Source organism: Bidens hawaiensis, unplaced genomic scaffold (assembly GCF_021521415.1).
Source record: "Bidens hawaiensis isolate Kalapana, Puna unplaced genomic scaffold, B.hawaiensis_p1.1 tig00013761_1, whole genome shotgun sequence".
NCBI classification, from domain to species: domain Eukaryota; kingdom Viridiplantae; phylum Streptophyta; class Magnoliopsida; order Asterales; family Asteraceae; genus Bidens; species Bidens hawaiensis.
This window is the reverse complement of record NW_027492175.1, coordinates 458,080-480,861: the sequence shown is the minus strand read 5'-3', so window position 1 is coordinate 480,861 and position 22,782 is coordinate 458,080. Positions and strand designations below refer to the sequence as shown.

The following is a 22,782-nucleotide window of genomic DNA, read 5'->3' as shown; positions in this document are numbered from 1 at the left end:
TATTTTTCACTCATTTTCGGTTCAGGTTCGGTTCTCGCGGTTCTGAACCATTGCACAGCCCTATGTATAATGTCATGATAGGTATCTAAGACATTGAGTCGACTGTCGACATGATGGCATGTTAACTGTTTGTGACTTGCCATACATCCTTATAAATTTACAGTGTCGTGAAATGCAATTTGTTTTATACCTTTGTAACATCAACATGTTTCATATACATGTATGTGCATACATGTCATCAACTTAATAAATATTAGCCTAGTTCATGGCCAAATTTACAAGAATAAATAATATGACCTGATTATATATATTATTATACTTGTACAATAGAGAGTAAGAACTCTCAGACCGAATCCGGTTGGTATGTCTTTACATAACTTGCAAACCTTTCCAAGCCGCGCCTCATCAAGTTTTCGTTGAAAGGCTGTAATATCTAGTTGTAGTTAAAATCAAAGAAAACTTAGTTACTTGTTAACATATTAAAAAAAGAGTGAATTGCGGTTTTCGTCCATGTCGTTTGTCCAAATCTGCGGTTTTAGTCAAGTAGTTTCAAATTTGCGATTTTCGTTCATGTGGTTCATTCCACTTGCAATTAAAACCAAATTCATTAGCCCCGTTAAGTCTGGTCGTTAAACCCATCAGCGTACCCTTCACGTGAGAGACATTTTTGTTCTTTTTATCCCCATATAAACCTCAATCGTAATTCGCAAGCCCCCTCACGTGAGGGACTGAGGTGTATTTGGGGAAAAAAGGACAAAACTACCCCTCACTAGGGTACGTTGATGGGTTTAAGTATTTAACCACTAGACTTAACGGGGTTAATGAATTCGGGTTTAATTGCAGGTGAAATGAAACCACAGGGACGCAAATCATAAATTTAAAACTAATGAACTAAAGCCGCAGATTTGAACAAACCAAAAGGACGAAAACCGCAGTTTACTAAAAAAAATCTATTTGCAACAAGTACAAGTACTTACAGATGCCACAGGGGACAAGAATTGAGGTACTTCATATGAAACAGTAATCTGTAGAAAAGAAGAATTATATCATAAGTTCATAACCATTGTATAAAACAAAAATGTAAATGAAATGGATTTTGGTCAATGAAAACTTACTTCAACCAAACATGTTGAAGAACCTCTAGGAAAAAATCTTACAGCTCCTCTGTTACAAAAACAATTTTACAAGCATTTCAAAGTTTTTATACTCGGTACAGGGCCGGCTCTTAAGGAGGGCAAGGTGGTCGACAAGCCCCCGCTAGGGCCGAAATTTTTATTTTTTATTTTATTTTAATATATATTTTTATGAAAAAAATATGTATATTTAATGTTCAAACTCAATTATATAACCACTAGTTTGGTCTAGTGACATAGGGTATGACCAAAAGGTTATTTATGGTATTGAGTCTCACTTGAAACATGTTTAAACTTATATTTATACAAAAAGTTTTTTTACACAACCCGACTAATAACCAAGTAAGCACATTTAAAAGTTTAATTGTTTAAACCCAACAAAAAACTTTTTTACTTAACAATTCTCGGAGATGGCCCTGATTCGGTAGAGTATTATCATTTTAGCAGATTAATGAATTTACCGGTTGGGAAGACCTTCTAAGGACCTCCAGTGGATTTTTTGATTTGGAATTGGCTGCAACATTTAACAATATGGCATCAAAGATAAAAATAAATTAACAAATAAAAAGAAGGATATGCGGGTTGCGGGTACCCTATTACTTAATTTACCTGCATATAATGAGCAAGCCAAGTGAACTCAAGATCGCGCCCAAATACTTTATACTTGAGACACCACCATGTTAACTCGGGCTTGTCTTCTATTATCTGAAACCAATATAGCCTTCGTAAGTATCGTAACATGGGTCTTTGATGCATGATGCAAGAAATGACAAGTGTATGAATGGTTGTCTATGTGGCGGCATCAGTATTATAGCTTTATAGAAATTCAGTAAAATCAGAAAAAAAAAAAAAAACATTTTTTGTGATGTCTGAACTGTTGAATCTAAGTGGAGCCGAAAAACAAACTATCGTAATCAAGAACTGACCTTGACTAAGTTGCAGAACAAGAATACTAATACTTGTTAACTTTGTTATACACAATTCAAAGAATGCCTCACTGTTACTTAGTCGAACAAATAGAAAGAAATAGAGGACCAATCAATTATTGTTTCTTTCTGGTTTGTATCTCCTGTACGTACAGGAAAGAAAACAAAAGTCAACACTTTAACTTGGGCTGCACATGTTATCTTGCAAACTCAACGTCTCCACAGATCTTATTTTGACAAAACAAAATAGACTTCGATATATTAAGAAACGACACACGAAGAACTTAATAAACCTATGTGAACCAAGGGTTTGTATAACACCCTTAATTCGAGTCCTACTCGTATTCAAATACACAATTTGAATCTAACTCAAATAGTTTAGGATAAGACTAACTTAATAAAAATAAGACAAACTTATTAATAAATAATAAACGAATTATTATTTAAATCTCCTCCAAGCCACCCCATGAGATTTACCGAACCGCCCTTAAATATCGTCTCGTTTAACATGAACTATCTATCTGAGGAGCTGATATCTGAATGCAGTAAACTTAAATTTTACTCACTGCATAAGTATGCCAACATATAGGAGTTTGCTAAGTTATGATGTATGTTAATATATGTATTATGCCACATAAGTATTCCAACATAGGCATTGCAGAGCGAAAGCAAGAAAAATAACATGTAAAATTTTGATCATAACTTATAAGTGAAGTCATTGGGATCTTATATTCAGGGTCGGCCCCATGCAAGGGCGAGCCGTACTCCCAGCCTGGGCATGTTTTTTTTCCAAGGACACCAAATTTTTATATACTTTTTAAATTACAAAACCAAAAAACTTATCTAGCCCTGTATATAAAACATTAACACCTCAAAACTAATACTATGATTTTGCTATGTTTATTGTTATAACGCTAACTGTCATTTGAAAAAAAAGATAGTTTATATAATTCATTAGGGCTCAAGGGACTTTTTTTTACCATTCTTATAGGACACTTGAATCCCTAGGGCTTAAGTGTTGCAAAAATCCTGATTAGGCATCGATTAATCCCCGATTAATCGCTAGTCCCACTTCACTGATTAATTTAAAAAAAAAGTTTGTTTATATAATTCATTAGGGCCTAACTCCTAAGGGACCTTTTTTTTACTGTTCTTATAGGACACCTGAATTCCTAGTGCTTAAGTGTTGCAAAACTCCTGGGCATCGATTAATCCCCGATTAATCGCTAGTCCCACCTCACTGATTAATTTTGGGCCAATCGGCCAATGGTCAAATCCGGCCAAAATCAAGATTAATCGGCTTTTCTAGATGTTCTTGCCAAAATCGGCTGTATATGGCAAGATTCCGGCCAAAATCAGCGATTTCCAGCAAGATTCCAACCAATTTCCGGCCAAAATGTGTTTGCATATGAATAAAACTGAAAATTACATATAAAATGTGCGTGTATATATATAAAACTGAAAATTATATATTAAAGTCCAATCCGATTAATCCCGATTAATCTCTAATCCTCGCTCCACCGCCCCTACTAGCGATTTTTACAACACTGCTTTGAGAAATAAACCGAAGGCATTTATGGGCTAGAGAGAAAACACACCTTAACAGACGAAACGAGGGGCATCCATTGAGGAGTTGCTTCTCTATCAAGGTAACAATTATACGCTACAGAAACCGGCACATTTATTTCTCTTTTAACCCTACATTAGTAAATCACCAGTTAAATTGAAATCGGATCATTTTGTTCGGTATATGAATGATTGTTTTATTCCTTAGAAAAAAATTAAAACTGAAATGAATAGAAGTAATTAAGTACGTGCAGTCCTGCCATTCCATGCGGACGGTACATCTTCGAGGTTTAAATGTCACTATACTGCGTCGATTTCTTGGCTGAATCGACGCAGATGGATGGGATGGTAGTGAGAGGACACCGCAGACGACGGCGGATGACATTTGAACGGAAATCTAGCGATCAAAGGAAGACACTGTTTGGGACATGTCACGATTATGTGGAGGATTTTTAATAGTAGTGACTAGTGCGCATGCAGTAGTACTACTACATGGTCCCAGACGACATTAGCATGTAGAAGCATTAATAAATATCGGCATCTAAAGCAACTTATACCGAATCCTGCCGAACTCGAGTCCAAGCTTGTTTTTTCAATTTTTTTTAATAGTGTTTGAAACCAACCTCAATACTCAGGTGAGTATTTTTTTTTAAACGGTAACTTTCATTCAAAAAAATTAGCAAAAAATTAGCAAGAGGCTAGAACCAAATTAAGTAACAACAAGTTAGACAAGTATAATACGTATAAGTTAGACAATAATAATATATTTGCTAGTCAAATATAAACGAGCAAACTGAAATGAGAAATTGGATACTCGCCTACTAATCTACTATTATAAATTTATAATTATAAAAGTCCAAATCCTAGTAAATAGAATGAATATTGAATACATTGTGTGAACGGTAAAGACCATAACAAAACTTGTGGTATAAAATAATAAATATATTATCAGTATAATCTACTCTTATTAAAAAAAATTAAACTTATTTTACATTCAGAGACTTGAGCCCAGAACAATAATCCGACATAAATCATAATCTAGATTTAACTTTATTCAAATAAACTCATGTCTCAGTTAAATGACTTGGGAATATACTTTAATTAGAAATTTGTTATTGTCATTGTTTTTTCTGTTTCGCCGATTAACCTTCATGTGGGGATATTACCCGAGTGTATCATGTTATGGTAGGTATCCGAGACCGTGTATTGAGTATCGACATGTTTACTAGTTTAGGACTTGGCATGTTTACTAGTTTTTTTATTTATTTTATAGTTGTTATTTCATTAAAATATCAAAAAGGTAATTTTAGACTTATTTTGAAAAAACAAAAAATTGGCACTAGAACTAATTGACAGATACTTCAATCGCGACCATTGTTTTTTTATTTTTGTTAGTTTTTTGTTGTCACTGTTTCATCTTTTTCGTCAATAAACCTTCGAGTTGTTTGTATAATTAGGGGTTAGCAAAAAAACGGTTTGGAACCGTCAGAACCGAGGAACCGGAACCGAACCGGCAGTGCCTCAGTGTGTATCAGTTCGGTTCTCGGTTCCTGGTTCTCAGAATTTGCATTAAAAGGTTCCCGGTTCGGTTCCGGGTAAAACCGGCGGTTCTAGACTTGGAACCGAAGAACCAGAATATTCAAAACGTTTTAAATAAATTTACCACTCCCCATTTTTTATAGAATAACTTATTAACCGGTATCAATTCAATCATTTTTTTAATTCAAATCTTCTTTCTTTACGTTCAAGAACTAGCAACCATGATCAATTTGATTTAAGCTATCAAGGTAATTTAATGTAAAATGATATGATCTTCCATTGCTAATGATTTATTTAACTTGAACACTTATGTAGCGTTTGGTATGCAGGAATGAATGACGGAATGGAATAACCCATTGTGAGGGAATGGAAAATAGTGTGTTTGGTTGACCAAAGGAATGAATGACCTATTACCTAATCCATTCCATTCCTTCTAAAATACCCCAATTTCATTTCATCCATACCCCCATGTTTCTTTTTCATTCCATCCCTCCTTAACCCTACATCACCTACACCACCCTCCCAACACCACCACCACCCAACATCAACACCCACCGCCACCACTAACCACCGTCGCCACCAGCCACCACCGCTGCCGCCACCCGCCTCCACCAACCATCACCATCGGTGCCAGCCATCCAGCACCACCCGCCGCATATATCAACCACCGCCCAACAATCACACATGCCGCCCATCGTCACCGGCTCACCGCTGCCCACCACCGCCGCCACTGCCACCATCGGCGTCCATCGCCGCCGCCACCCACCTCCACAAACCATCGCCTTCAGTGCCAGCAACCCACCACCTCCAGCCGCCCGCTGCATCCATCAATCATCGCCCCACCATCACACATGCCGCCCACCATCACCGCTGCCCACCACCACCTCCACTGTTACCGCCACCGCCACCACCACCTCCATCGTTACCGCCACCGCTCCCACCATCACCACCACCACCACCACCACCACTCACTACCATTTTAGTTTTATATTTTTATCTTTTTCTTACCTACCAACAATACAAAGTAATGATTCATTTCATTTCCATGTGGTAACCAAACATTTCAGTGGAATGGTAATAACCCATTCCATTCCTTTGTCCATTCCATTACCACGTCCATTCCATTCCGTCGTCCATTCCATTACCCCATTCCAAACAGACCCTTAGGTTTTAATAAAAAATATAACGGATGTTCATGTTGTAATCTAAATTAGTTTTACCGTGAAAGAAGACATATAACTGTATAAACTTGTTTTGCAATTTGCAAAGTTTGCATAACTCATTTGATAAATAAATGATCGAACCGGTTCTAGCCAGAACCGATAAACGAGGTTCTAGCCAGAACCGATAAACGAGAACCGGTTTTAGCGGTTCTGGAACCGAACCGGTTTACTATAATAAGTTCCGGCTCTATTTTTCACTCATTTTCGGTTCAGGTTCGGTTCTCGTGGTTCTGAACCATTGCACAGCCCTATGTATAATGTCATGATAGGTATCTAAGACATTGAGTCGACTGTCGACATGATGGCATGTTAACTGTTTGTGACTTGCCATACATCCTTATAAATTTACAGTGTCGTGAAATGCAATTTGTTTTATACCTTTGTAACATCAACATGTTTCATATACATGTATGTGCATACATGTCATCAACTTAATAAATATTAGCCTAGTTCATGGCTAAATTTACAAGAATAAAGAATATGACCTGATTATATATATTATTATACTTGTACAATAGAGAGTAAGAACTCTCAGACCGAATCCGGTTGGTATGTCTTTACATAACTTGCAAACCTTTCCAAGCCGCGCCTCATCAAGTTTTCGTTGAAAGGCTGTAATATCTAGTTGTAGTTAAAATCAAAGAAAACTTAGTTACTTGTTAACATATTAAAAAAAGAGTGAATTGCGGTTTTCGTCCATGTCGTTTGTCCAAATCTGCGGTTTTAGTCAAGTAGTTTCAAATTTGCGATTTTCGTTCATGTGGTTTCATTCCACTTGCAATTAAAACCAAATTCATTAGCCCCGTTAAGTCTGGTCGTTAAACCATCAGCGTACCCTTCACGTGAGAGACATTTTTGTTCTTTTTATCCCCATATAAACCTCAATCGTAATTCGCAAGCCCCCTCACGTGAGGGACTGAGGTGTATTTGGGGAAAAAAGGACAAAACTACCCCTCACTAGGGTACGTTGATGGGTTTAAGTATTTAACCACTAGACTTAACGGGGTTAATGAATTCGGGTTTAATTGCAGGTGAAATGAAACCACAGGGACGCAAATCATAAATTTAAAACTAATGAACTAAAGCCGCAGATTTGAACAAACCAAAAGGACGAAAACCGCAGTTTACTAAAAAAAATCTATTTGCAACAAGTACAAGTACTTACAGATGCCACAGGGGACAAGAATTGAGGTACTTCATATGAAACAGTAATCTGTAGAAAAGAAGAATTATATCATAAGTTCATAACCATTGTATAAAACAAAAATGTAAATGAAATGGATTTTGGTCAATGAAAACTTACTTCAACCAAACATGTTGAAGAACCTCTAGGAAAAAATCTTACAGCTCCTCTGTTACAAAAACAATTTTACAAGCATTTCAAAGTTTTTATACTCGGTACAGGGCCGGCTCTTAAGGAGGGCAAGGTGGTCGACAAGCCCCCGCTAGGGCCGAAATTTTTATTTTTTATTTTATTTAAATATATATTTTTATGAAAAAAATATGTATATTTAATGTTCAAACTCAATTATATAACCACTAGTTTGGTCTAGTGACATAGGGTAGACCAAAAGGTTATTTATGGTATTGAGTCTCACTTGAAACATGTTTAAACTTATATTTATACAAAAAGTTTTTTTACACAACCCGACTAATAACCAAGTAAGCACATTTAAAAGTTTAATTGTTTAAACCCAACAAAAAAACTTTTTTACTTAACAATTCTCGGAGATGGCCCTGATTCGGTAGAGTATTATCATTTTAGCAGATTAATGAATTTACCGGTTGGGAAGACCTTCTAAGGACCTCCAGTGGATTTTTTGATTTGGAATTGGCTGCAACATTTAACAATATGGCATCAAAGATAAAAATAAATTAATAAATAAAAAGAAGGATATGCGGGTACCCTATTACTTAATTTACCTGCATATAATGAGCAAGCCAAGTGAACTCAAGATCGCGCCCAAATACTTTATACTTGAGACACCACCATGTTAACTCGGGCTTGTCTTCTATTATCTGAAACCAATATAGCCTTCGTAAGTATCGTAACATGGGTCTTTGATGCATGATGCAAGAAATGACAAGTGTATGAATGGTTGTCTATGTGGCGGCATCAGTATTATAGCTTTATAGAAATTCAGTAAAATCAGAAAAAAAAAACATTTTTGTGATGTCTGAACTGTTGAATCTAAGTGGAGCCGAAAAACAAACTATCGTAATCAAGAACTGACCTTGACTAAGTTGCAGAACAAGAATACTAATACTTGTTAACTTTGTTATACACAATTCAAAGAATGCCTCACTGTTACTTAGTCGAACAAATAGAAAGAAATAGAGGACCAATCAATTATTGTTTCTTTCTGGTTTGTATCTCCTGTACGTACAGGAAAGAAAACAAAAGTCAACACTTTAACTTGGGCTGCACATGTTATCTTGCAAACTCAACGTAGACTTCGATATATTAAGAAACGACACACGAAGAACTTAATAAACCTATGTGAACCAAGGGTTTATATAACACCCTTAATTCGAGTCCTACTCGTATTCAAATACACAATTTGAATCTAACTCAAATAGTTTAGGATAAGACTAACTTAATAAAAATAAGACAAACTTATTAATAAATAATAAACGAATTATTATTTAAATCTCCTCCAAGCCACCCCATGAGATTTACCGAACCGCCCTTAAATATCGTCTCGTTTAACATGAACTATCTATCTGAGGAGCTGATATCTGAATGCAGTAAACTTAAATTTTACTCACTGCATAAGTATGCCAACATATAGGAGTTTGCTAAGTTATGATGTATGTTAATATATGTATTATGCCACATAAGTATTCCAACATAGGCATTGCAGAGCGAAAGCAAGAAAAATAACATGTAAAATTTTGATCATAACTTATAAGTGAAGTCATTGGGATCTTATATTCAGGGTCGGCCCCATGCAAGGGCGAGCCGTACTCCCAGCCTGGGCATGTTTTTTTTCCAAGGACACTAAATTTTTATATACTTTTTAAATTACAAAACCAAAAAACTTATCTAGCCCTGTATATAAAACATTAACACCTCAAAACTAATACTATGATTTTGCTATGTTTATTGTTATAACGCTAATTGTCATTTGAAAAAAAAGATAGTTTATATAATTCATTAGGGCTCAAGGGACTTTTTTTACCATTCTTATAGGACACTTGAATCCCTAGGGCTTAAGTGTTGCAAAAATCCTGATTAGGCATCGATTAATCCCCGATTAATCGCTAGTCCCACTTCACTGATTAATTTAAAAAAAAAGTTTGTCTATATAATTCATTAGGGCCTAACTCCTAAGGGACCTTTTTTTTTACTGTTCTTATAGGACACTTGAATTCCTAGTGCTTAAGTGTTGCAAAACTCCTGGGCATCGATTAATCCCCGATTAATCGCTAGTCCCACCTCACTGATTAATTTTGGGCCAATCGGCCAATGGTCAAATCCGGCCAAAATCAAGATTAATCGGCTTTTCTAGATGTTCTTGCCAAAATCGGCTGTATATGGCAAGATTCCGGCCAAAATCAGCGATTTCCAGCAAGATTCCAACCAATTTCCGGCCAAAATGTGTTTGCATATGAATAAAACTGAAAATTACATATAAAATGTGCGTGTATATATATAAAACTGAAAATTATATATTAAAGTCCAATCCGATTAATCCCGATTAATCTCTAATCCTCGCTCCACCGCCCCTACTAGCGATTTTTACAACACTGCTTTGAGAAATAAACCGAAGGCATTTATGGGCTAGAGAGAAAACACACCTTAACAGACGAAACGAGGGGCATCCATTGAGGAGTTGCTTCTCTATCAAGGTAACAATTATACGCTACAGAAACCGGCACATTCATTTCTCTTTTAACCCTACATTAGTAAATCATCATTTAAATTGAAATCGGATCATTTTGTTCGGTATATGAATGATTGTTTTATTCCTTAGAAAAAAATTAAAACTGAAATGAATAGAAGTAATTAAGTACGTGCAGTCCTGCCATTCCATGCGGACGGTACATCTTCGAGGTTTAAATGTCACTATACTGCGTCGATTTCTTGGCTGAATCGACGCAGATGGATGGGATGGTAGTGAGAGGACACCGCAGACGACGGCGGATGACATTTGAACGGAAATCTAGCGATCAAAGGAAGACGCTGTTTGGGACATGTCACGATTATGTGGAGGATTTTTAATAGTAGTGACTAGTGCACATGCAGTAGTACTACTACATGGTCCCAGACGACATTAGCATGTAGAAGCATTAATAAATATCGGCATCTAAAGCAACTTATACCGAATCCTGCCGAACTCGAGTCCAAGCTTGTTTTTTCAATTTTTTTTAATAGTGTTTGAAACCAACCTCAATACTCAGGTGAGTATTTTTTTTTTAACGGTAACTTTCATTCAAAAAAATTAGCAAAAAATTAGCAAGAGGCTAGAACCAAATTAAGTAACAATAAGTTAGACAAGTATAATACGTATAAGTTAGACACTAACAATTTTATATATTTGAAATCAAATATTTCAAATACGTTACTATATTGAAATTAATATATTAATTTTTATTACTATAAATTCAAAATAGTGAAATAAGAGAAGCGGAAAATAAATTATTAGGCTAACGAAACTATATGGCACGAGACTTAACCGGTTACTTATTCATTAAATATAGATTTTCATGTCCATTTTCTTTATATATTTTTCATTATATATTATGTTATATTTTATGTATCTATAATCAAATTATATTTGCAACATGATAGATAAATTTAAAATTTTTGGTTGTAACTATATATGAAATTATCTTTTATTTACTTGTATACATTATATAAATATGTTTTATATTTGTAAAAGCTATAGATTCGTCTAGCTAGGCTCGCAAGTTTAATCAAAATTTATGTATGAAATATGCTTATCTAAAGAGTTTTTTAAAGTTTGAGCTTGTATAAACCCAACTTGATTACAAACATAAAAAGGTGTTGGCAAGACCTTATAGTGTATATCTAACTGATAATTTTATTTTTAAAAGTTTACTAATGCGCGGTTATTCTGTTTCTATTCTACATCATTATTCCTAATGGAAATTAAACACTCAACCTTGATATCACTAGGCTAGAAGTCAGAAGCCCTTTGGTACCTAAGTAATAAATAAAGTAGTATTTACATGTTAAGGTTTTATTAAAACACATGTTCTAAAAATAAGTTTAAAAACCTCATAAAATAAAATTGAGGAACAAAAGAATGTTGGAACAAAATTAGGAAATATTAAAAGAACTAACAATAAACAAATTTGAATAAAGCTATAAAACTACAAAATGATGAACAAATATATGAAGCATAGGGCAAACCATAACACTTGCAAAATTGTTTTTTATTAACACAACAAATTACATAACTACAATAAATATGTTATTACATTTGTTATTTTTTAATAAAACTGAAGGACCCACCAAATACATCATCGAAGGATTTTATTCTTGGCATACCCAAGCAATGCTTGTCAATGCCACGTCAACATTCCAACTCATCCTTGTGGGACCCATTATGCTCTCACATTTCAAATACTAAATATAGTAACTTTGCGACTTATCACTTATAACCCAAGATTCGCAGGCACACCATATTGAGGCAACCAACTTCCACCAGCCAAGAATGTACCAAGAGTATAATCTTGTGCTTGACTCACGTCCGCAATCGGCTTATACCCGGGCCATGTCACCCGGGCCGCCTGGTTCGCACCGGGCCCACTGTTTCCAAACTCTCTAAAGTTACATGTCAAGTGGTTATTTGCACCATCAGGTGATGCCCATACGGTCCAACCTTCGGGTTTGATAAAACCATCAATGTTACACTTCAATATGACTGAAGTGGCCGCGGGTTTCCATGGTCGTCCTAGATACGATGGAAAGTTACCCTGCACTGGAATAAATTCCGGTGCAGCCACAATATGACAATTGTGAAGCACCACACCTCCCACTTCTTCCATTTTCATCCTTCCATCGGCGGTACACATATTGCCTTGGTTTATATCCGGCTTTCGGACAACAATATCCGAATCCTGGATATAAGCCCTACCCGTCCCGAAGATGAAGTCAATGGTTCCATAGATGGTACAACTTTTATAAAACTGGTCGTGTGCGTGGTAGTATAATGTGTCTTGGTAACCCTCGAATCCGCAATCCAGCATAACTGTGTGTGGGGACTGGGACCTGAACGCGACCGCCTGGTGTCCTGCGGGGCCAATAGAGTTTTGGAATGTGATTCCCTTAGCCATGAACCGTTCTCCCAAAGCAATCACCGTCGCAGTTTGTGAAGTTCCAATGTTCGCAAGCGCATAGTTTAGATTACCAGTGATTATCGTTTTCCCTTGCCCGTCGCCGTACATGTACACATTATCCTGGCCAATGTCTACGGTGATTTGTCCTTCGTTGTATGTACCCGCTTTGATATAGATTATATATCTTCCCGACGGCCCTGGGGCGTAAGCAGCTACAGCTTGTTTAATGCTTTGAAACTTCCCACTACCATCCTGAGCCACGACCGCGTCAGGTGTAGGGTCTGCAGGAACTGGTGGAGGCATGTGAGATTTGAACAAAGCTTCAGAGTCACCAGCCGTGGCCTGGAGAAGCTTCCTGTCCCCGGCTGGGACCCACGACGGGAAACCATGTCGCTCAATCTGGTCAACCTCAGCCAGAAGCTTACGGTTTCCCGTAGTAGGTTGCTTAAAAGCATCCAACACACCAATATCCTTAAGGATATTATGCACATTGTAAATAATCTTTTGCGCATTAAACGTTAACTCATTGGACGCTTGCAACGCCTGTTGCATGTCATCTTTCAACTTCTGGTCTTGGATCTCATCCACACATGTAGTCTGGTACGACCGGACCGCGGTTAACCAGACTAGAATCGGGTCCATTTGTTGCGGCAAATTCGTCGCTTTCGTCTGGGACACGACTTTAAGAACTTGTTTGAGCTCGTCAATCGCGTACCCAATCATTTTCTCGCACGTATCAAGCTCGGCTTTGGATTGTTTATTACCACTACCCAAATCTTTCGAGTTTTTGATGATTGCATCAAGGGCTCTATTGAGTTCATTCGCGGTCTCACGAATGGCCGCAATAATGTAATCCTGAGGAGTAGCGGACGAGTTTTTCGCTACTTCATCAACAGCGTCCAAACAAGCGTCTTTATACTCGGTTGGCTTGCATATTAAGTCGGCTGTTTTCGAACTAGTGCTCGTGCTAGGGCTCGGGCTTGTGCTACCGAGCTTAATAGGGGCTCGTCCGTTATTATTCGCGAGTAACATAACCACGGCGATCACGCAACCGATTATCAAGATTGCGGATGCAACAGACACAATGACTTTACCCATGGTGGTGTTATATATATGTTTGTGTTGTTTGTTCAAGTGAAGGATGAATATGTTTGGAGTGTGCATGCATGTATTTATAGTTTATGTATGGGAAAACAATTAATGATGATCCTATACTTTTGGAGAAGTTGAAGTGGTCTAATGGTGTCCGAAAATATACTAAGGTTGACATTTAATGTACTATTATTAAATTGTCTTAAACGGTTAAACACATATTATATATATCTTGTCTTTATTACATAAAAAAAGATGATCATATGTAGGGATGACCATAGGTTATATTGAGTTGGGACAGGTTTAGTAGTCTCAACTTGATTATAAATGTTTGTTACATACTTGGTATGAAACTTGTCAGGTATCTCTATCATGTGATTTTAAGGCTTACAAGTTATACATGAGACACGAATAAATGATACGTATCTACACGACTTTAGCAGGTAACAGGTAAGGCCTTAACAGGTTTCGTGTATAAAACAGGTAGACACGAATTTACCTGTTAATTTTCGTGTCTAAACAGGTAAAATATGTGTTTACCTGTTAAGTACATCTAAAGTATTTGGTTAGATTTTTATAATTAAATATATAATTCCTAAAACATTCTCACTCTCTGTTTCTCAGCCGTCACCACTCACGAACATTCCCTCTCCGACTTTTGTTTCACTAAACATGTTGTCAAATATGTGTTTCTAACCAGCTCTTATCGTTTATTATCGTGTATACCAGGTAGTAACACGTTCGTGTTCATGTTTGGGATACAGGTACACAATAAGTTTTCGTGTCGTGTACAGGTATACACATTTTGTGTTCGTGTCTTAACGTGCACGTGTATACACGATATGCCAACCCAATGTAATTTATTACCTATTGGATATCAGATATGCCGGCCGGTTTTGAGTATATAGTCAAGTTAATATTAATATTAATGTTGTACTTATTTAAAATATATGATGTATATTATATACCGTATATACTAGAAATAAATCAGACCGACACGTAAATTCTAGGAAATAATCATGTATATAATAAATACTTAAGAAAATCATGTTGTGTATATAATCAGGTAAACAAATATATATATATATATACATATATGTTATCGGGTATTTGGGTCAGGTAAGCAGGTATAGTTTTACATAAAAGTTAACCTCACCCATAAAACCACCCACTTATGGCCAATATACCGTCGCATCATTGCTAGAAGCACTAACTAAATCATTCAACCGTCGATCAAGCTATGTAGGAAAGTTCCCCTATCGAGGAACCAACATTGATACGGCCATGAACCATAAGTTGTGAAACACTACCAGCCCTCCCACTTCTTATTCCACTTTCATCCTTTAGTTTGAAGTCACCATATTGCCTTATCTTACGTTAGGTTTTCGGATAATCGGATTTGTATACCTGATCAGTCTTAGATATATATAAGCATGGTCGTCTTGAAGATGAAGTACTAGGAAGTAAAACCGGCCAAAATCATTTCAAATGGTGGTGTATTGGTTTCAGAAATGCTAAAACTGTGACTGGGAAGTGCGCGCTTATGTTGAAATCAAAATGTGTAGATCGACATCAGGGCTATCAAAATTGTACAAAGCATTGAAGACGGCACAATGATACATGTGAGTTTAGTAGTTAGGCAAATACCATAGAAAACCACTGTACTTTCTCATTTAACTTACAAAAGTCCGCCAATAATTTTTTACACGTTGAAATCTATCTACATGTTATTTTTGAAAAAAAATGTGATTTTTTTAAATAAGTAATTAGATACTAGATAGATGGTTCTTGTGGTTTAACTATATTACAACTTTAGTCTTCCAAGTTCAAAATGTTACAGTTTTAGACCTCCTTTTTACATGAACATAACACCATTAGTCTCTGAAATAGATGAAATTATCTTGTTTTCAAGTTCAAAATGTTACTTTTGTTAGTTAAAAGAGAAAGTACACTGGTTTTTTATGAAGTTATGGACTCTGATATGATACTGGTAGTTAGGTAAACAAGTAGTTAGTCAAATGTTTACTTTCATTTCCCTATCTTTTATCTGAATTGTGTGTTAGTGATTTTCTTATGTGTGTTGATTAGCAATCTTCAAGAAGTATTCTTCACTTTTCTTTTTCGTTATGCTTACTCAAGTGATTGGCCTCTGATTATCAGTCTCAATCGCAGTTCTATCTTGTTTATGAGATCAAGAATTGTATATCTTATCACACAGTAAGTACTAGGATTCTTCACAATCACATATTCGAACTCGTTAATCAATTTATTCTTCTATTTCCTCCTGTTTAGACTTTGCATCCAACAAAAATGTGACCAACTTAGAACAATGGGCGGCCGAATAATCCTTGGTTTCACTACCATTTCATTGTTGAAGATGTTAAGATTTGGTCCAACTAGCGAAGGAAATCAGGAGATATCTAGAGATTTGGTCTGAACTAACAACGAAAATAGCGAAGGAATCAAGCTGAACAACATATATTACAGCTTGAAACACGAAAGCTAGTTTCTCTCTTATGTTTAGATGAGTTGATGTTAGTTTCTTTCTTATTTCAAATGACTTTGTAACTGTATTATGTGTTTTTTTTCCAACGACAATGTACGATAATTATTAATATATCTATATTGTCTTTTATAATATGAATTAACCCGAAATAAAAAAAAAACTTAAATCTTTTTCCAAATGGGTCGTGACTCGTGAATGAGTAGTATAAAATCACCATGGCATGGCCATGACAATCTCAATAAAAGGCTTGAGTCATGAACACCAATTATTTTTAGTAATACCAAAAGGCACATACGGAAGTTAAAATATGTCATGATTTCACATGTAAGCTTGGGTGTTTAACCGCTTCATATTCACTTTCCTCATATAACCATCCTTGTAAGTCCAAGTATAGGGATTCATCTGTATATAGTAGAAACTAGAAACATTGTTAGTTTGAAATTTGAATCTAATATCTATGTAAAGTATATGGTCTATTTAAACAGAAAAAAGATGTTAATCTATAACATGATGGTATATACAAAAAGATTTAACTGAAACCGGGTTTCGTAAACAATAAAACCACGTAGTTTTGATTAACACAGTTTCTAAAAACTGAATTTATTCTTTTCTTATTTCGGTTTCCTCTCCACTTTATTAGCAAAATTAGACTGAATCCATAATCCCTAATTCATCATTATTGATTATCAATATTTCGGTTCAAGCAAATCTTTTCAATCTTATATCACAAATTAATATGAGAATTGTGATCGAATGAAGATGATCGATTTGCTTGCACGCTAGAAATTGATGCAATGATAAATTATGAATAGATACAAGAGAAAAATAAATTCAACTTTTGGAGGGATTTTTATCAAACCTACTTAAGATGATTTGATTGCAATATGGAAATTGATAATCAACTCTGAATTAGTAATTATCGATTTAACCGAAATTGGCTAATCAAAACTACCTAGTAATTGTTAATCATCACTATCTAGGAAATTAGGTTTTGTCACACGAAAGATTGGGTACCTAATAACCCCATCATAGTATGTTGATAAATCACTAAAACAAAACCTAAATTCGAAACCATCTGTTTCGTCCTCGTAATCTTCGACTTTAGGCGTATACTTATAAATTTCCGACTCTTCTTCTATTGCTAATGTTTCCGATGGACCACTTCCACTTCCATTTTTATTGTCGACCAGACTAACTCCAAACCCGCTAATTGGATCATTAGTGAAATGAACAGACGACACGGTAAACAAAACCTCTTTGTATGTTGGGTCCCACCATGTCATGTGTGTGATTGAAGCAAATGGAACATACCAAACCAATGTACTTTGGTCATGTACACTCTCCTCCCAAACCGCAAGATCTTCATAGTCCATACCAACATGCGCCAGCTCCATACTTACCGTTGGGGGATCATTTCCAAGCGTATGAACGGTGCACATTAAGAATCCCGAAAAATCATTGGACCAGTTATCTGGAAGTATCAATCTACATCTCCTCCCTCTAGCAAGTGGAGGTCTAAACTGCTTTGCAATCTCAATGCCTTCAAGTCTTAGAATCATTAAGGCTTTTTTTATAGCAAATCCCTATAATAATAAGAAATTCATTAGATCCTTGTTATTACACCAAAATATAGTATAGGATAGCAAAATAAACCTAAATGAGTTGTTTTGAAATGAGTCAGGATGAATCAAAATTTTTTTTCAAGGAGGACATGATCCATTAGAAAATGCTATTGACTTTTGGATATGGGTTAGAATGAGTTTATTTGTGGGTTAAAATAGACTATAACAAGCTCCAACCTATTTTATTTCAAAACAAAACCCACGAAACCAAACAGAAACCGAAAAATCGAAACCGATGACCAAAAAAAATCTAATAGAATAAAACCGAGACAAAACCATTTTTTTAGTTTTTAATGAACGAAGATGACGATGGAAACATTTTAGTTGTTTTAATTTTTTTATTTTGATTTACATCATGAGTTATTATTTTTAATTAATATTTTTTGAAATTTTTAAAGGTTTTTTAAACCCATCTAGACCTATATCCATCCTAACATTCTTTAAAAAAAAAACATATTGACCCAACCCAACCCAACCCAGTCATTTTGCCACCTCTAGTATATATTTAAAACTTCATTAATAAACATTAAAGAATAAATAGGGCCATACATACCTCAAGCATACATTGAAGTAACCTGCTGCCACAAGCTACAACTCCCCCATCTACAATTGAGACTTCACATAACCATTTACAATTTATGTAAAAATCTTCAAAAGTTGTGAGCGAATAGCAATCATCTGCTACGAAAATAACCACACTTGATGGGAGCTTGGGCAATTCAACAAGCGATGTGCACTCACTTAGGTTGAAGAGTTTGAGTCGAGTCAGTTGGCAGAGGCTGAAATCTAATCGTGTAAAATCGTTGCCACTTAGATTTAACTCTTGTAAGTTGGATAACTCCCTAATAGGATACAAGACTTCTCCATCTTTTAAATGGAGGTAACCCAAATCCAACTTTCGTAGGTTACGTGTCAAGTGTGGGATCATCAACCGCAACAAATGAGAAACATCATTTATGTACCATTCTCTTACATAAATACTATCATCTAAACAAGAGATGCAACAAAGGTCTAGTTCCTTCTCACGACACGATCCGTTAAACTTGAACTCTTCTAAGTGTTTCAATCCATAAAACTTGACTTCTTTCTTCTTTGAATAAGAACAATAACCTAATTGTATAGAAAAAAGGTTGGGACATTGGTCTGCAATTGATGAAAGCAGAACATCTATCCTCATATGACTCAAATACAACTTAACCAAGCTTTTCAATTTTGATTCTATCTTTGGGAACTCCACAATTTCTTGGCAGTCAGTAATTTCAAGGCACTCGAGTTTTTCCATACGAACAATCGATGGAAACATTCTAAGCTTGTCACAATGTGTTACGCTTACACACTTAATATTTGCAAGTTTCCCAAGTGATGGGTGGACTTGTTGTAAGACAACACAATTATTGAGTGTCAACTTTTGAAGGCATGGGAGTCCATCAAAATTTGGTGTGCTAAGTAGATTCTTCATGTCTTTGAGTATAAGTACTTTCAAGTTGGGTAGATACTAAACAATATATAAAAACATAGACTAGTTAATATAAGAGTTAATGATAACAAGTATTATGATATATAAATGGCATAATTCAAATTATCAATACCACCACTAAGGGGTTTTATTAATACAGCTATGCGAACTTTTAAGGTGTAAATTAGTCACTTAAGATTGTAGGGCTAATATTGTATATTATTATTAGGATTGTGTATGTCTTTATATTTGCTAATAGTCGGTGTATTAGATACCTGGGTACGTTTAAAGAGGGCCTACAATGATTCATATTAAGGTGTTAATCAAATGATTAATTAGATTACCTTGTAATCTTTCCAAAGTTGTTTTTGCAAGCCGGTAGATACTTTCAGAGTAGCAAGCTTCATTGGTTGGAAACTGTCTGGAAACGGACTTTTTGGATAACCAAACCATCTAATATATTGCAACTCGTTTGAAAGAAAATTTGGCCCTTCGACATTCTCGTCATGAACACGTGTAAGAGTCAAACTAAGCCACCTTAGTTTCTTCATGTTTGATACGATCTTACACACCGGTGATAACCGACCATAATGCTTAAACTTTATTGCTTCAATTTTGTTATTTTCCTACAATATAGGAGAAAACAAAGAATAGATTTGAGTTAAAAGTATGGACATGTGCATCATTCATTAAACATAGAATAGCTTAATATATACCATTGATGCATCCCCAAGACACATGTTTATGATCTCTTTACGTATCCAAACTCTACTATGTTTATCGGGATTGTTAGGATGTTCTCCTCTGACAATGTAATGCGCCATTTCTTGAACCATATCGTGCATATCAAACCTGTCATTTACAATACTTATGAGAGATTTTTGCGTTAACATCTTTATACCTATACGAGGGTGATAACCACAATCTTCAAATAGCTCCATTGCATCATCACCAAAATTACTGGAAGGGCACTTTGTGCTTTTTCCTCTAAAGAAACACGCAATATCCAAGAATAACTCTTTCTCTAGAGTTTGAAGCCCATCATAGCTAATTTTGAGTTTTTCCACAATTTCCATTTCCGGAATATCTTCTAGTCTAGCCAAAGAAGACACCCATTCCTTCTCGTCTTTGTCATATAAAAAAGAACCTAAAACTTTGATTGCTAATGGGAGCCCGTCACAATAAGAAACCACATGCAATGAAAGTTTCTCGTAATCTCTGACGAGGCTATTTTTGTTATATGCATGTTTATTAAAAAGCATAATAGCCTCTTCATGTGATAATAATGTGACAGGACACACATAGTCTACCTTGTGCGTTCTTAGCAAATGTTCATCTCTGGTTGTAATTATTATCCGAGTCCCACTACCGAACCAGTTATGTGATCCAGCTAAAGCATCCAACTGCTTACAATCATCAACATCATCAAGAAGAATCAAGACATTGCTATGGTTCAACCTACTTTTTATCATGTGCTTTCCTTCTTCAACACTCTGCAGGCTCATCTTCGTTTTCAAAAGTCTTGATAGCAAGTTTTCTTGCAAAGTTTTTAACCCATGTCTGCTTGATTCCTCTCGAATATTATCAACAATGCAATGACCTTGAAAATTTCTAGAAATTTTCATATAAAGCGAGGATGCAAGAGTAGTCTTACCGCCGCCCCCGACCCCCCATACCCCAACCATGCGCACACCATGTGATCCGATATCTAGTTGTGCTTCTAGTTCTTGTAAGCGAGCACTCATCCCAACAAGGTCTTCATCAACATAAAAGTTTATGGAAAACAACTTATCAGAAATTGTATCAACAATTTCTTTGATAACTTTCGCTTCATGCCTACATATCGATTAATGTATGGATAATTAGTGTATACTTAGATACCCAACAACATAAGGCCAATTATAATACATCTTATATCTATTACTGAAATAGGATCACTATGTACACTAAAGCCAACTTCATAAATACTTGCTATATCGTTATCGACAAATGGAAATTCATAGATTCATAGTATATACAAACTGTAATAATGTAACTTTTCAAGAGAAAGACATTCAAATGTCATGTAGTCGACTTTGTTTCGAGCTACATATCCATATTTAATTAACCAAGTTGAGCTTTGTCAAGCTCGAGATTCACTCGGCTAGTTTATACCTCTTGATAGTTGATACAAGGTACAAACGAGTGCATTAGGAACAATTCAAATGTCATGGTAACTTAAATTGCCAAAACTTAACCCCCTTAATCAAGCATATCTTATAAAAAGCATTTTAAAAAGTAAAGAGATTAAACTACCCGTTCGCAATATTTTTGGGTTCCCATCCAGCAATTTCACTTGCATCAACAAGCGCCTTTCTCCATGATTCTACTTTGTCACTCTTTCCCGTCTCTTGTTTGGAAAACCCTCTTCCCTTTTGCTTTCTAACTTCCACGTCATAGAATATGGGCATAACTATTAGCCCTTTGTTATCCTTGCATCTCATAATATATGAAAGTTCTTCCAAACACCATGAAGAGTCTGCATAATTCTTTGAGAATATAACGACAGCAATATGTGATCCTTCGATAGCTTTGAAGAGAGATGGACCGATGGATTCACCTCTTGGAAGTGTCTCATCGTCCTTGTAAGTAGGGATTTTCCTATCTACAAGGGCCGAGTAGAGATGATCTATAAACGTCTTTCGGGTATCTTCTCCTCTAAAACTAAGAAACACACTCCAATTACAAGATGATGAAGATGCCATAGCAGTTGAAAAAAGATTGACGCGGTGATCTCTTTGTTTTCCTGACTGGAATTATATGAATATAATGAGATGTGTGATTATTCTTTATATAAAGTAATTATAATTAAATATGAAGGAAATTTCCTAGGTGACTTTATTAAAAAAGCAAAAGAGCCATATCTTACACAAATCTTTTTTAATCTTAAACAATGTCTTGGTGGTGGCATGTACGTACGTGATACATGACCCCATTGTAATAAAAATTTCTTATTAATAAAAATAATGAACCAATTTTTTTAAAAGTAAACAATGACGAAGAAGAAAAACTAAAACAAATAATCTGTAAAACCGACCAACTAACAGAATTAACTGAATCGAAATAACCAAAAACCGATTGTTTAACCAAGGAAAATTGGATGTTAATAAACCAAACTATTAACCATTGGCCAATAATAATCCCAACTAACAATCTGACGGTGACAATCTCAACTTTCAGTTTTGTTACCAATAACAATCTCAGCCTAACAAATTATTAACTCCGTTAGTTATTATCAGTAGGTTAGTTTTAAATGACCAAATTACCCACACACACGCCATTCCGTTAACTATCTCCGGCCACTATCACCTTCAGTGTCTCCGGCCACTGTCGCCTTACACCATCTCTGGCAACACCAGTTCGTTGGCTCC

General features: G+C 35.6%; 3 protein-coding genes and 1 pseudogene across 3 annotated transcripts; all 4 read right to left on the bottom strand.

The window, feature by feature from the left end:
• Positions 1–308: 308 nt before the first annotated feature.
• Positions 309–4,082, bottom strand: LOC143544844 (uncharacterized). Its single transcript, XM_077036834.1, has 7 exons — positions 3,874–4,082; positions 3,658–3,757; positions 1,743–1,838; positions 1,595–1,647; positions 1,116–1,164; positions 978–1,025; positions 309–433 (listed from the first exon to the last, which is right to left on the bottom strand). The coding sequence occupies exons 1-7, from the start codon at positions 4,008–4,010 to the stop codon at positions 344–346; spliced, it is 573 nt and encodes a 190-aa protein (XP_076892949.1). The 5' UTR covers positions 4,011–4,082; the 3' UTR covers positions 309–343.
• Positions 4,083–6,738: 2,656 nt separating this feature from the next.
• Positions 6,739–10,629, bottom strand: LOC143544843 (uncharacterized). Its single transcript, XM_077036833.1, has 7 exons — positions 10,405–10,629; positions 10,189–10,288; positions 8,311–8,406; positions 8,170–8,222; positions 7,691–7,739; positions 7,553–7,600; positions 6,739–7,008 (listed from the first exon to the last, which is right to left on the bottom strand). Exons 1-7 carry the CDS (start codon positions 10,539–10,541, stop codon positions 6,919–6,921), a joined length of 573 nt encoding a protein of 190 aa, XP_076892948.1. The 5' UTR covers positions 10,542–10,629; the 3' UTR covers positions 6,739–6,918.
• A 1,211-nt stretch (positions 10,630–11,840) lies between these two features.
• Positions 11,841–13,990, bottom strand: LOC143544842 (pectinesterase pseudogene; annotated as a pseudogene).
• A 3,179-nt stretch (positions 13,991–17,169) lies between these two features.
• LOC143544841 (disease resistance protein Roq1-like) lies at positions 17,170–22,125 on the bottom strand. The gene is made up of 5 exons (XM_077036832.1): positions 21,668–22,125; positions 20,089–21,208; positions 19,717–19,998; positions 18,470–19,411; positions 17,170–17,877 (listed from the first exon to the last, which is right to left on the bottom strand). The coding sequence occupies exons 1-5, from the start codon at positions 22,114–22,116 to the stop codon at positions 17,257–17,259; spliced, it is 3,414 nt and encodes a 1,137-aa protein (XP_076892947.1). The 5' UTR covers positions 22,117–22,125; the 3' UTR covers positions 17,170–17,256.
• Between the last annotated feature and the right edge of the window lie 657 nt (positions 22,126–22,782).